The 16,251-nt window shown below is 42.3% G+C and overlaps 1 protein-coding gene across 1 annotated transcript in view; it reads left to right on the top strand.

Annotated features, from left to right (window-relative positions):
- The window catches only part of gria1a (glutamate receptor, ionotropic, AMPA 1a), a 65,332-nt gene that overhangs the window by 13,224 nt on the left and 35,857 nt on the right, over nucleotides 1-16,251 (top strand). The window contains exons 3-7 of the mRNA XM_070837384.1: nucleotides 4,741-4,980; nucleotides 8,828-9,012; nucleotides 12,269-12,322; nucleotides 14,785-14,943; nucleotides 15,549-15,716. Coding sequence (XP_070693485.1) covers nucleotides 4,741-4,980; nucleotides 8,828-9,012; nucleotides 12,269-12,322; nucleotides 14,785-14,943; nucleotides 15,549-15,716 — 806 coding nt within the window. The remainder of the gene's footprint in view (nucleotides 1-4,740; nucleotides 4,981-8,827; nucleotides 9,013-12,268; nucleotides 12,323-14,784; nucleotides 14,944-15,548; nucleotides 15,717-16,251) is intronic.

Genomic DNA, 16,251 nt, shown 5'->3' on the forward strand with positions numbered 1-16,251 from the left:
AGAACAAAACATACAGTACAACTGACTCTAATAGAAATGTCTTTAGACTTGCAGTATTTGGTCAGGATACGTGAAAATGTATACCTAATGGTGGCCCTCCAGAAAAAGTCGGCAATGCATCTGTACAAATTTAAAGGGCAATCCCTCTAATAGCTGTTGAGGTACTTTAGTCTTGACCAAAAGTCTGGACCGACCTACAGACCAGCATTTCCATCCACAGACCATGACACTAGCGTGACTCAACAACAAAATGATGTACATCCTCCAATTACGGCTTCTTAAGTATGAAGATTTATCATTTCCTCTCTTTTACTTCATGATGATTATATATCTGGGTTTTAAACTGGTGGTCGAAAAACAAGAAAGGCATTTTTCAATAAATTCTGACATTTTATTAACTAAATGATTCATTGACTAATCAATAAAAACAAGATAAACTGATAATAATAGCTAGTTGCAGCCCTATAATATAGTGTCTTCAGTTTTCCATTCCTAATTTTGACTGAAAAAGAAAACAGATTTGACCTCCCCAGCCATCAGTCTGAAATCTGTGGTCCTGTGGTGTTAAGGTGACATTGGATGGACAACATAAACCCGGGTGTAGTAGTAGGATTGAGGCTGACTGTATGAAGGTGGTGTGTGACTCTGGGAATCAATCTGGCAGGGTTATGCTGAGGTGGAGGAAAGCTGGGCTGGATTTAGCTGCTCGCTGTTCCATTCCACGGCCTTTGTTCGTCCGTGCCCAAAGGAAAAAGAAAACATGGTATCACACCTTTTAGAAAATTTCTTTTCCCCGAGTTTTACAGAAAACAGTACACAGAATGGTACATAGTTGATCAGCGGATGAGATGAGCAACTTAATGGAATGTCCTGTTTGGTGGAGTCACCTGACATGTCAGTCCTCAGTAGTAGGGCTCTATTAAAAAGGGACCTTTATGGATGGCTGAACAAGAACCCTCCAATCAGTACGCTCCCTCCAGCTGAACCCAGCTTCCTGCTGCTGTGAAATTCCCTCTGTACTGCTGACCTTAATGTTTCACAGGATAATGGCATGCAAGTCCCAGGGGAGGAAAATAGTAGAAACCCCGTGTTTCTTTTCTCTGTCTGTGTGTGTGTGTGTTTGTAGAGATATAATGTATATAATATCCTTAAAGCAATCTGTGGTTTGCATACAGTCACAGTACCAGTCCAGAGTACATGTGCTTACCGAGCCGACTCGCTCAAAATACATTTCTTCTATTGATTCTTGCAAAGCTGGTTGCGGCTCCCCCCAAAATACATCTAAAAAAACGTCTCGTGACTGCACTCGGTGCAATTCAGTTCAAAACAGGGCTGTGATTTCTCTGAGATGCAATGCAGAGCTATTGAAAAAAGAATCACACACCAACATGAAGGAGCTGCTCTGTGTCGCTGGTTAGTGAGCGGCTCCAGTGGAGCAGCTGGTAGTCAGGTACCAATGGGCACAAGGGCACCTTGAAACCTTTGACTGGTGCAGTTGGTCAAAATATCTGGCCAAAAATTACCTGTGTTCACAAATATTGCCCAGTCAGATGGTTTCCAGTTGATATCAGAATACTATTTGACGGAACAAAATAAAATCCTTCATGTTTTGTTATTTTTTACAGCTCCATTAGTGATGTAGTCAGCTAGTCTAATGCAGGCTTCTTTTTTAACAGTGAACCAGAAATGTTCCAGTAGCATTGTGTGATTTTGTACTTGGCTGAAAACATTCATAGGCAGTATACAGAATGCAGCATTGCCTACCACCCTCTAGTAGCCCTCCCATCATCCACAATTTCAGATGCAGGAACAACTGTCACAAACACGCCCTCTTTGTGCAGCCGGCACAGACACGTCTGTCATTTGATATTTGGCTCATGCTAAGCAGAGGAACAGCTGCAGGGCACAGGAAACAGAGAGCAGGGAAGACAGTAGCTGCGTGAGTTGTTTCTGACAGCTCCTCCTGTTGTGCGGGTATCAGTCCCTTTAGGATTTGAGTTTCTCTCTCTTTTCCTGTGGCCCAAAACTCTTTGGCCACACCAAATGCAAATCAAGTTGTTGTTCATTCATAGCAAGAGCTTCGAAAGGGGGAACATTTTAAGTCAGAAGCAGTTCGGCTGAGCTTTCCCGCATCATTTGTATGCACATGCTGGAGAATTTTGTTGACTTTTGTAAATCATCCTGGATTGTTTTGAGGGGTAAAGAAAGGAAGATGTAAAGTGGTGGAAATGTGCTGCAAATCTTCCATTATTTTAGAAGTTATCCAAGCCAAGTCAGTTTGCAAATTTGCTAATTCCTTGAGGGGAAACCTAATTATGACAAAATGTCCAAACACTCACAATTCCCACTTCATCTTCCAAAAGTCCTTTAGCAGCTCTGAGCTACTGTAATCCCTGCCAGAGAAACAGACTGTTGCCCGGGCAACCTCAGTCCTGCCGCCATGGCAGCTGTAACTGTGGTGAGGAGACACGGAGTGCCAGGGTGGACAGGTGTTGCTGGGGTCTTCAGGATCACTTTAGGTCTCTCAGCCCTGCCTCCAACGTCACTGCACATGTGGAGCAGCGCTAACAAGCTGCTCACACACAAACACACTCAATACGCCGCTCCTCTATACTGCTATCTGAACAAGACCCTTGACTGCTGAGCTACACTAATGTCCTGTGTCATGCTCATGTCGAATTAGACGAGCACATGGTTCTCTTGCCAGCTCGAAGCAGGAGGTCCATGCCACATGGCTGCATGTTTGTTTTTTTTTGTCTTTTTTTTTTTTTTTTCATGTTGGACGGACATACTGTAGGTATGAGAAATGACTCATATTCAGTGAAACATGGTAACCTGCCATAGGGCTGAGTAATGGGACACTGCACAAAAAGTCAAACAAGCTCTCATTACCTTTTATCCAGGCAGAACATGGAGGCCACCGCCGAAATTGGTCCTAGAAAATTGTAAGGGGAAATATAATGTGTGCTAGTGGAAAGCAATAGCTGAGAGAGTGTCGATTTAATAGCAAGAGCGTGTGCAGACCATGAAGGAAAGATAGTTCTGTTACTGAGTCAGTGTGGCGAGGCTCAAAATGTCTATTTCAGGGCTCGCTTTAAGTAGGGTGAGTCACCAGGCTTTTGGAGCTGTAGAGACTGCATATGTGTGTGTGCGCATTCATGTGTGTGCACATGTATTTTTATGTGATACCGCTGAATTTCTCTCTCTCTCTCTGTTTTCTCACTCTCCCTCTATCTCTGTCACACACACGCAAACACACACACACACGCTATCCTGCCTAGAGGGTGCAGGTCTGTGACAGGTTAGGCGTTTTGGGTGTGGGCCATCCTCTCTCTGTCTTTCCCACAGCTCATAGCGGCGAGCTGGCCCTCGCGCGGGGACAGGCAGCGACTTCAATCTGTTTGGTAAATACTGAGATAAGTAAGGCCCACCCATCGCTGTGGTGGAAAATAGCCCAGGCCAGACCTGCGAGTGCAAAGATAGCATGCTATTCTGAAAGAGGATATACCTTCCAGAGAGAGGACTGGGAACATAAATGAGGTATTTTAAGATATTAGAAGGTGTGAAGGAAGTCAGAGTGATGGACAGACAATGGGAGGAAGAGAAATTGAGAGACTGGGGGAGAAAAGCAAATGAGAGATGGAAACCGCCTCCCGCTGCCAGTAAAATGTCAATGGAACCCCGGGGATGCATTGATTAACCTCTCTACTCCTAATCTGTCTTCACCTCCTCCACCTCTCACTGAAGGCAAATACACAGACTGGTGGTACACAGATGGACAAACTGGCCTTTGCATAAACATGCCACCGAGTCAGTGAATGGACAATGCTATTAGAGCTATTTCCAGCTGAACATTTACCAGCGCTGTGTCATGACTCAGGCTTAAATCGAATTGGTTAACAAATGCGACAAATGACAGCTGTCTCTCTTTTCAGATTGGTGTGCCTTTTTTTTTTTTTTTAAACACCAGAGATGGTTTCTTGGTATACATTTGCTCGTCTGGGCGATAGACGAGACTGAAAATGAAAGCATGATGAAAACTTCCACACTATCTGGAATTCAATTTAGTTCAGTTTAATTCAATATCGGGCTGCAACCAACAGCCCATCATTGATTCATCTGATGTTTATTTTCTCAATTCATTGATTAGTTGTTTGATCTATAAAGCGTCAAAAATTGTGAAATTGAAGATCATAAAATCCCAGAGCCCAAGGGGATATCTTCAGAAAGCCGTCTTCTTCTAAAGCGCAAACATATTCAATTTACTCTAATGTAAGAGGGATAAAAGCAGAAAAACTTTCACAGTGGAGAAGCCGGAATCAAGCGTCCGATCGATTATTTGACTGATGTTTAAGCTTTAATTCAATACATCTTTGTCTCTCCTACACGAGGAAACATATAGGGCATCATTTCAAGCACAGTCAGTGCAAACCTACGTACACTGTAGGTGTCATGTAACAATAAGAGAGATCAGATTAACCAATTTGTATTTTCACTGCAGTGTGTAAAATTGGTTAATGCTGTGGGAACTCCTACAATAATTATTATACGTTATAGGTTCTTCGAAAAAAAAACTTGGTGTGAATATATTGGATTCATTTAATCCTGGCTCACTATAACTTTACTTTCAATTGTGCAGTTTTTCTTAGTTGAAAACAAATATACTACAATCCTCTAATTAGTCAAGAGATTCATTTTCTCCATCTTCACTCTTCCTGTTTTCTCTTTTTTCTCTGACAGTTTGCTCCCAGTTCTCCAAAGGTGTGTATGCCATCATCGGCCTGTATGACAGGAAGACGGTCAACATGCTCATGTCCTTCTGCGGAGCGCTGCACGTGTGCTTCGTCACGCCATCCTTCCCCATCGAGACGGCCAACCAGTTTGTCATCCAGCTGAGGCCTGAGCTCCAGGACGCTCTGGTGGGAGTGATTGACCACTACGGATGGACCAAGTTTGTCTACATGTACAGTTCTGACTCAGGTAGGAAACTAAGATCTTACTCACCCTTTATTTCATTTCACATTATGTTACATATTTGGCAAAATCGTTTTTACATAAACAAATCCTTTAAACTTTGCTACATCATAATAAAAATATGTGACTGTGAAGTTGGCAAAGACACTTGGAGTATATAGTGCATGTAGATTATTCTGTAAAATATTTTAAATGAACGTTTTCAATTGATTATTCAATATAAACAGATATTTGTCTTAAATGCATTATCACCCTCATTCATCACCATGGGAACGACTTTCCACTACACTACATGTACACGAAGACAGTCAGAGGCAGAACCAGTCGTTAAAACCGACCACCATTAGCCGTCTTCATATTGCCATGGCGACAGCAATGGGGTCAATCGTAGTCATTGTGCAGCAATGAGCAGCCATCAGAACATTTATTTTAGACCATGGTTTTGTACAGACAAAGAAACATTGACCTGCAGTAACTAGCAGATAAATCACACAGTGGAACAAAAGATTCAGCTTTTCATTGAGCAGTCCTCAGCAGTAACCCGTGTCACAACAGTCCCTTTGTCAGTGGCATGACGAAAAAAGAAAAAAGCAACGCAAAAGCTGCTGTAGCGTTCAATTTAAACATCTTAATGACAGAGGCAGACAGAAATAAAGCAGCACACCTGTCAGCCTCTTCCTCTCCTCTCTAGCCAATCAGCTATACCCTTCCCATAATGCCATGCCATCTGTCCCAGGTGTTGTGGTTTTTGGAGCATGACTATGAAGGGTGTGATTTTTTTTTTTTGTGTGCAAAAATGTGCACGCTACATGTGTACGCGTGCACATTTTGCACATGCCAATTTGCATGCAAGCTGTATGAGGGCTCATTGCAACTTTTATCCGCTCATGTTTTTGACTTGTGTGAGAGTCGTGAAGCAGGCTTACGTCAGCTTTAAAAGACAGATGCCATCATGTCACCCTGCAAAGCGCGCCATCGAGCAGTGACAGGAGATTTCACAGTGGCCCTATTGATGCATGATGGCCGTAGCGCCACACATGGCCCACAGATTTTTTTTATCTTCTGTGATCCCTTCATTATCCACTCACAAACTGTTGTGTGTAGTGTGTGTGCGTGTGTGCGTGCGTGTGTGTGTAGGGTAACCCCTGTGTGATTGAGTGGTGGGATGGAGCCAGTGGAATCTTTATCAGTTGTCCTCTGTTGCTTGGATACTACGCTGCAGTCACCCTTCCTACAGGGTTATTTTGAGCCTTTAAGAAAAATCATATTTACTCATGAGGAATTGGTCTGGTATGTTAGTGTGTGTGCGTGTGCATGTGTGTGTGCGTGTGTGCCTGCTTCTTCCAAATATTTTATGAAAGTGTCTTATGCTAATCTTATCTCGTTCTTTTTTAACACACTTCTAGATAACATTGCCTATGAAAATGCCAAATGTTCTCTGATCTCAAGTCTAATATATTCATAATAGATTAGTATTTATATTTCAAATGTTTCCTGTATTTCAATCATCTAAAGTGGTCAAGGACATACAAATACACCATATGCATTGTTACTTTCCCAACGCTTCAGGAGCTTTGATATTTTCCACCCCCTTTCTTTTGTTTTTTTTTTTTATTAAATTCTGTCTTGCTGCCTTACTGCGCAGTATCCGCTAATAAAAGTGCTTCTCATTTTTATTTTCAAAAGCCAAGAACGGGAAAACAAATTTGATAGCCCATTAAACCTATCATAAACAATATTCAGGAAATGGTTTTTCCAAAGTGTTATTTTCTCTACTCTTGATTGCCTGGTGCCCAGGTCTCCATGTATTGCTTCTGGCCAGAGGGATCCTTATGACAGCCAGATTCCATTATGATATTATTCTCTTCCAAGATGCCTTTGGAGGACCAGACCATTTTTACATTGGCCAGTCCTACGAACCTCCCTGTCAGGCTGACTCTGATTTATAGTGGTGCATCAGCCACACAGATACGTTTAAAAAGGCTAGAGGATATTCAGGGAAAACACAGTGGGACAAAAAAGGGAAGAAATCAGAGAAGGAACAAGAAATAGATGAAAGATATGAAAAGATAAGAAATGTAATAGTTCAGCCGACTGATGACATTGAAGGAAAGTTGACTCCAGGTGTCTCTGTGATATATTGCAGTGCAGAACACTCTCAACACTGAGCGTTAATGAGACTGAAGCAGTAGTTTTATCCCAGCTTGACTGCTGATGCTGCTAAGTGTTGTAATAATGTACATAATGCAGAACAAGATTAACAAACATATGAGAAATGAAAGAATAAATGTTTGGAAAGGAGTAAGATCATTTTTTGGAAAAAAAAAAAAAGGAAGGAGGAAAGATGAAAGGAAGTGAAGTCCTTTAGTGGGACAGAGTCTGCTCTTCAAACTGCTGGCTCTGATTGCGTCGTATGGTGCTGTCCATGGTGCTGAAACCTTCACCGTCACCAGGGCTCCTTTCATAGACAGTTGTCCATTCTCTTCAGGATCAACGGGCCCTGTTCACCGCCATGATTAACTGCTCCCTGTGTTCCCCCTGCCTATCACCAGTTTCACAGCTACTATTAAATCTGCCAGCACCAAGGACTACAATTATTCACTCGTGAGCAACCGTCAATGCAAAGCGACACCATGAGAGGTGCCGTGCCTCCCCATGTATCTTTCCAGTAATGCTTTACCAACTTTACAGTTTTTCTGTGTGTCTAATTTATTCAGATATACTACACCGTGGTCATACGTGGAGGTGAAACACCATCCATCTTTTTATTTCTTAATGACCTGGTGTCAAATAGGCAGCATGAACTGCCTGGAGAGCAGCTGGTGTGCATTGTAATAAGGCCAGGCAATCATCTTTCAAAGGCTGTGACGGCATCTCTAAGTCATCTTTTGACAGCGTCTGTGTTGTTGTGGTGGATAAGCCATTTTTACATTTGCCCAATATGCATAAAATGCCTGTATGAACACGAGCAAACAAACATGGAGGATATGCAGAGCACACCATGTATATAGGCCCACGGTGGCTTTAACAGTGTTTGCCAGCTTAGTGGAAGAAAAACCAATACAGCTACATCATGTATTAGTTTACATTTCTAAATGTTGTAATTGCTATAATTCATTTGGGTAATGGCTACCAGTCTGCTGCGGGTGAAATTACTTTATTTACTCTGTGGAACAACTGTGGCTGCCAGCTCAAGAGGAATCTGATTGGTCTGCTGCCAGCAGCAAAGGAGTACAACAGTGAGTCAGACTGTAAATCAGAGCTCAAGATCAATGTGTTCTCTAATCGCCTTTTATTTCCTGTCTTAGCATGAGCCCTCAGCTCATTGGCCGCTCTACCTCTTTCTCTGTGATGCTCAAGTGTCTCAGCAGCGTATCGGTGGCATTGTAATTGAGTAGCCCTACCTCTAATTGGTGCTTGGAGGATGTAAAACTGTGCGTGTCGTCTTTGATGATGCACGGGCTGATTATTTGTTAGTGGTGATTATTTAGCCCGGCGCTGCACGAGCTGGAAAAGCACACCTGTACGTGTCAGTGCTTAATGGACTGTCCCACTTGTTGTACTTTATCACCGAAGCTACAGGGGAGATTCTGATGGATGAGCTTATCAAGAGCAGTTTGGATTTCTGCACCGCATCTGTTTTGTTCTAAAGTTGTTTTAATTCGTGTTTCAGCTCATAATATAACCACACACAATTTATGTCTCATGCTGCCTGCCGACATATAGACTCTTATGGCTCTCAGCAGAATAGCAACTAGTCATTCAACATCTCATTCATCTCAGACTTCTTTACAGAACTTTTGTTGTAAATGTCCACACAGTTAGTTGTTTCTCTCTCCACCCCTCTGTCCAGGCCTGTCAGTGCTGCAGAAGGTTCTCGACACAGCAGCAGAGAGGAACTGGCTGGTGACCTCAGTCAATGTCGAGACCATGACGGAGGCGTCCTTCTTGAAAGTGTTCCAGGATTTGGACAAGAGGAAGGAGGGCCAGATTATCATCGACTGTGAGACTGAGAGGCTCACTGGCATCCTTAAAAAGGTAAAGAGCTTTTGTTTGTTCTTGCAATAATGGGCCATTACGTAATTATGCTGTAATATATAATGCAATTTCAGCTTAAAGGCTGCAATCTCATAACATAATAAAAACATACTGTTATGTCCAAGTTTTGCAGAATCTGTGAATATTCCTTTTGGAATCAGATCAGTGTGAGTATGAAGTGAGTAATTAGCCTGCGTGTTCACTTTAAAGGACTTCTTCAGAAAAATAGATTTTAGAATTTAAATAAAACACACAGACTTCAGAGCAAGGTTGTGCACATTTTTAATAGGATGAACAAAGCAGAGAAGCAGAAAGTGAAAGGAGGGGGTATAACTGGAGAGCGGGGTTTGGCTCTTAGTCTGCTGTGGTGTTTAGTCTCCTGGAGCATCAAGGACAGGATAGATAACTAACGTTGCTTTGGCATTTGGAGTCGGCAGCCCTTCTATGATAGGATCATCACTTACTCTGTATTGTTAAAAGGTAAATGATCTTGGCATCACAATTGACTGTTCACTCAGCCCCTCACTGAAACAGAGATTGCCCAGTCACAGCTTAGCAACCATGACTTGGCATGGCAGGTGTTTTTGAGCTTTGTCTGGTCTAGCTGCTAATGCAGTCTCCTCTGTCTGTCTCAAACCAGGACACTGTTCTTTCTAAAAAAATAAAAAAATGAAATGAGTGGTAGATCTGCCACCATTAGTGGTTTTTCACTACAGATATTTTGGCATGTCATGGCAGGTAAAGCACAGGTGTAATTATTAACTTTAGTATCAAGTGTATTCTATTTAGGTGAACTAGTTTCATCGTCCTGGTGTTGTGTATGCTGGCTTGGGAACACTTGATGGAACAGAATTAGTTTCACCTGTGCTTTTCCTGCCAAAATATCTGCTATGAAAATGGTCTTATAAACTGCTTATGTGCTGTGCAATAACAGAAACAACACTAACTAACTAATGACATTCACACATATACGCACCTGCAACCAGTTTAACTCATACAGGAATCTGTATCACCAAAAATACACACACATTTGTTACTTGTATTGCTTTGCTTGTTGATGTCACTTATATGATTTACGAGTTTTCTGTCAGATTTTTATAGTTTCAGTACATTGTTGTTAAAAAAAAAGCGCACACACACGCTTCAGTATGATAGTCATAACACACACACACACACACACACACACACACACACACACACAGCCCCCATCTGTATGTGTAGGATGTGGCTCCGCTGTGTGAATGTTATTGATGGCCTGGTGTCTTCAGTTAAGGTTATTGCATCAGTTCTCACCAGTTTACAGGAGCTGAGCCTGAGAAGTTCTCCATCCAGACGGCCACAATCAATCACCCACATCTGCTTCCTGCCTGTGCACCTGAACAATGGCGAACACACACAAATATACACACACACACACACGCACGCGCATACACACACCACCTCTGCCACTTTTGCCCTTTAAACTGACTCCTGTGTTCATCTCATTCATCGCGTACAGTACACAGATTCTGTTACGATAACGTCAGACAGTATCCTGAGGGTGACTTCTCGTCTTAGCTGAATGTAGTCTACTTGGAGAACAGTCATTGTGACAGAGGAGCTACCTCAAAAACATTTCAGATTGTGTTTTCCAACACGGAGACAAAAAGTGACCTGTTCTCTTGGGGCTGAACTCTGAATGACTCTTCAAATTTGCATGTATAATTCAACAGCTACTTACATCCAAAACATTTCCATTTGACGGTCCGCTGTGGCAGTAATGTGTGTTTTCCCCCATGTGTCGGGTGTATTGGTGTCAGCGCTGGTGTGTGTTCCGCCTCCTTCCCTCTAGTTTTTCCTCGCCCGGGGCTCGGCTGCAGGGCCTGCCTTGTGCTGGGGTCACCATTAATAACAAATGCCACCTTCTGTCATGACCTACAGCATCATTAGACACACACTCAACACATAAACAAATGAGTACACTCCCCGAAGTATGCACAAGGGAAAATGCTCACAGAGAGGAGGAGGGGTGAAAAATGTGTGAGGTCATGCGTAGTGCCTGAACAGACAGTGGAGTGAGGTGCTATTAGGGCTATTAATTGGATGGTGCATGGCTTTGAATAAGCACAACCCGCTGTACCTGATTTTATGTGACTGCCCAGTATGCTGTGATGACGCATATACACACACACATGTATTTACTGTACGGTACAGTAACCCAGACAGTAGCCTTGAGTGCCACCAACTAGACAGGGGGTTTATTTATTTATTTATTTTTCATCTTACGCTGCAGCTGCATTCAAATGTCAGTTAAAGTGGTGTCCAATGTGTCCATTTGATTTATAAATAAACCAGCTCTGGCACTACAGCACACTTCTCACTGTGATGCTCAAAGTGCCCTGTCCCTGAGTGCTTGGCTGGCCTGTGACGCGTGCAGTTAGAGAATAACAGCAGCGCAGGCAGGAGAGAGATGCAGTGTAGGCGTGTGAGAGGGGCTTGTGCACGGTTTAGCACTGACAGACTTCTGTGTTTGATGATATCGTTAGACCACGACGGAGCATCGGGGAGGTAGAATATTGTAAGCTATTAAAATAGATCAAAGATCAAATCAGAGGTCTCAGGGGAACAATATTGAAAACGGAGCAAAGATAAGGGGGAGGAGGGAAGCAAATATAGTACAGTATACAATCAAACTGTACTAATTAATGATGGATTTAAAGTGCAATATGTAGAGTGTGGTTGTGAGTTAAATATTAATTTATTTATCCATTCATCTGCTACATTTATTGAATCGTCTGCCTGTACTTTCATTTAATTGTTGTTGTAATAACTATATAACCATAAGTGTAATTTCTTGCCTTTTAATGGTCAGCTCAGATTGTTGTGAAATTAATTATGTAATATTAATTTAGTCGCTCTTCTTCTACATCCGAAGAGCATCAGTGAATAGTATCAATCATTTTTAAGTCATGACTTTTGTTATATGCAGTTGGTAATCTGTTGATATGCTTACTTTTTACTTTCTAGTCTTTGTAAACTTAACCATCTTTATTATACTCAATGTTCAACGTTTAGTCCTTTTCCCTTTCAGTCTCCCTGTCTATCCAGCACAAGGTCAAGTACTGTACTCTGTAGCAGGTGTACCGCTGAGACACTGTCAAAACCTTTCTCTCAGTTGTACACACACACACACACACACACACACAAACGCACACACACACTGTTTTTGTATCACAGGCGTTTTAGTCTCTGTCTCTCCTCTGTCCTTCTCTTCTAGATTGTTGAACAAGGCAAGAATGCAAAGAGCTACCACTACATCCTGGCTAACCTGGTAAGGAATCTGCATTATATCACTGTATTTTCATCCTATTACATTTCTTCATCAAAAGATTTCCACACACTTGTCAACATACTTTCATACCCTGGGTGAATTTGCATATCCATTAAACGCAGCCTTTGAGTTCCTCACTTTCAGTTCTTTATTGCCAGTTTAACAGACTTGCATGTGCCAAACAATTTAACCTAAATCTGATTTTATGCCTTTTATGTTCACTCATTCAGTTTTCATAATTTCTCTGTTCACCATACTGTCTAACCTGCAGACATAATAGCTGCACACTAGACTTATGTAAAGCACAAACAGGAATCCTGTGACAGCCAGAGACAGAAATCTATGCAGACTCATAGTGACAGAAAAAGGTCAGACAGCCAATGCAAGCTTATATCCATTAGCTCTCTTTGTCTGCTGCCATTTTCTCAGTGCAAATGGGATGTAGACCCCTACAGCACTCTTCAGACTTGCTAAACGCAACCAAATGAAGAGAAAATTGACATTAGCAGAAGCTGTAGTAATAACAGCATTAATATGCAGCTGGTAGCTTGAACAATTTCTCACTGCTGGGCTTTTAGATTGGCTCAATCTCTCTTGTCTGGCTAGTTTGCCAGATTTAATTTTAAATGATAAGGCTCGGACGTTAATAACAGCTGATACGCAAAGTGGCCACAGTCATTTATAATGTTCCCATTAAAGGTTTGAGCAACAAAAAAAAAAACAACCTTTTTCTGTGTCCTTGCACCTTTTAAGAACGTCCTCCTAATGTACTCGTGTGTACGTCTGCAGCTGTGTGTGTGTGTGTGTGTGTGTGTGTGTGTGAGAATCTCAAAAACAGAGCACGGTGTGATTTTTGAGATGAAGAAGAGAAAAAAGAATTTGCTCTAATACTCAAATGTGGTTGAAATATCTGTCGGAAATGCCCCCCACCATGTTCAGTGTTAGCAAAGGCTAGTTTCTATAGTAACCTCTTCAGCTCACTGCACTGCATTAGCTCATACATGGAGCAGAAAAAAGACACAACTCTGTCTGCTCAGCTGAGAAATATGGACACCTGGCAACACACACAGGTATATTAGGGAGAGATGGTGAGAGGGGGTGGGGGGTGATATAAGGGGGGGTGCATTTGTCTCCTGAAGCTTTAGCTAGCCTTCATTTTGTACCTGTCACCATGTCAACCGTCCGCAAAACCAGGGGGGCATGAAACAATCTGAACTTTATGCTAGTTTTTGTTTCATTTATCTTTACTGTGTGGACACGAAGAGAGTAAACAAGAAAGGATTTGAGACAGACATGTGGCCAAGAAGGGGCCACAGCTTCAAATGCCATGAAACAAACATCAGAGGGAAGAAAGGAAAAGGAGAGGAAAGTGCGTCTTGTCAGACAGATGCCTGCTGAGCAGGAGATGATCCGGAGAGGCACCTTTTTCTGTCATCAGTCAAAAGTTTGCTCTTAAATCTTCGACAAATCACAGACAAATCTTCTCTCCTACTCTGTCTCTGCTCCCACCCATTCCCTCTTGTCTGCCTCTTCTTCTCCCCACGCTGACAGGGAGCCTGCTGAGAGACAGAATCTGCCTTTCCTACTCTCTGCCTTTCTCCCTCTCTGACAAACAGCCTTCTCCGTATAATAGTCAGGGGAAAAAAAATACAAGTAGGAGATACCATTACAGTAAATCACTTCTTTCTCCATTCTACTCTGCCGGAGGCATCCCTTGCCTCGTTCACAGTAGCCTATAAGGTTTTGATCCTGCCATTGTTAACAGTAGCCTATGAGGACTCAGTCTATCAGAGATTAGCTCTGGACCACTCCAGCCATGAAATTAAGTTTTTTTTTATTTCTTTCTCAACACTGTCAGCCTTCAAGAAAGACAGGGATGAAGTCTGCTCAAAGGAATAACCTCTCAAAGTGAAAAATATGGATTTGTCATTTTTGTCCTTATTGTAAACCTTTGCACTTTTAATGATAGAGTAATAACAGTGGAGTGCATTCTGCAGAATTACCCTTTAATGTCAGGTGCCCAGTGGACCACTGGTTCCCAACCTTTTGGGCTTGTGACCCGCTGAAACAAACAATCTGAGGGGTCACAAGATGATTAAATAGATGAGACAGAAAATAAAGCGAAGGTCTGTCACACAGAATTCTGCCCATTTTTTCTGTTGTTTTTCACATTTCTGAAAATCAATGGACTTCCAAAATGCTCTCAGCTGAAGTTCTCTCTGTGACGAAGAGTCGTGAGCAGGTAATGATTTTTTTGAAGGGCTCACAAGCCAAAGAACTTTGGAACCACTGATCCAGCGACTTCTTATTGTGGTCCCACCCCTGAGGTCATCGGCTGCTGCACTTGACAACCAAATCACCTGTCACAGATGAGTTTTCCAAATCTGCATGTAGGTATAGTTTTTTGTTTTTCTACCTGTATTTCTCAGTTCTCTTCTCTGCCTGTGCTCTACTCGTCTCAGGGTTTCCTAGACATCGACCTGACAGACCTGAGGAAAGGTGGGGCGAACATCACCGGCTTCCAGCTCGTCAACAACTCTGAGCCCAGCGTCAGCCGTGTCGTCCAGCAGTGGTTGGAGTTTGACAACAAAGACTCCAAAGTGCCTAAGAGTGGACTCAAAGTACTGCTCCTTTGTCTTTTATTTTCCCTCTTCCCTCCTGTTTGTATCATTATAACAAAAAGTTGCATTGCAGCAGAGGGTATGTTTAATGTAACATAACCTCAATCATGATTTTCCTCAGATGTGACAGCTGATTTTTACTTGTGTGAGGTTATGGTTACCATTGCCAAGAAGGCTGTAATTTCCCCTGTCAGTTAGCTTGTTTGTGGCTGTCACTAGCATATTGCAAAAAGTTATGAAAAGGCTTCTATTAAATCTGGGGGCCAGATAACCCCCGGTCCTGTCTGAGATTGGTGATTCAGATGTGGGATTACTGCTCTTAAATGATTATTGATTTTTAGCGATGACAACTGTCAAACCAGCTGAGATAGAGGATTGATTCCAAGCCCAAACATTTGTGTGTCTTTAAATTAACTAGAAATATAAGTAATAGAAATTACAACCTTGGTTGTAAAAGCAAAGCTGGAGGATTCTTCAAAGATAACAGTGTTTGTTGTCTCTTAAAATTCATAGAAACCTTTTCATTGCCTCTCCTCAGCCCAGACCTTTATCAATTTTTATTACTGTGTTTGCTTCTGTTTGAACTGTCTGCTCTCTCCTCTCAGTACACAGGCGCTCTAACGTATGACGGGGTGAAAGTCATGTCCACGGCCTTTCAGAATCTGAGGAGACAGAGGATAGACATCTCTCGCAGGGGCAACGCTGGAGAGTGTCTTGCCAACCCGCCAGCTCCCTGGGGACAGGGCATAGACATCCAGAGAGCCCTGCAGCAGGTCTGTGCGCATAACAGGAATGCGCTAATATAGATCCGCACACAGATGAGCGCAAATTCTTGAGTGGCACATCGGCTAACAGCTCCTGAGTTGGGTCTGGCTGAACAAATTAGGTCTCATTCTGTCGTGTAAAGTTCACATTAAGTCGTGGGAGAGCTCTCCAGTATCAAATGTGACATCGTGGCTAGTAAACAAAACCTGCCGGCAATAACACTCAGCCGTGATCATCATGGAATATGACATCAGCAATTGAATTCAGAAATGTAATATTTGGCAATGGGAATGGAAATAGAAACAGTGGACTGGCTGTGGAACTTCTTCATCTCATGGAGACACACTGACATGCATGCATGTGAAGCCGTGTATATCGAGGAAAAAGAAAAACAGTCATTTTATTATATTTAAAATTCCATTTTTTAAAAAGCAGAAATACAGTTGCCAATTTAAACACGTCTTTCAAATTCAATTCAATTCAATCAAATAGACCATGTATTTACTGTGGAACCCCATTTACATAAAGTATGGAGGTATAATA

Source organism: Pempheris klunzingeri, chromosome 9 (assembly GCF_042242105.1).
Source record: "Pempheris klunzingeri isolate RE-2024b chromosome 9, fPemKlu1.hap1, whole genome shotgun sequence".
In the NCBI taxonomy this organism is placed as follows: domain Eukaryota; kingdom Metazoa; phylum Chordata; class Actinopteri; order Acropomatiformes; family Pempheridae; genus Pempheris; species Pempheris klunzingeri.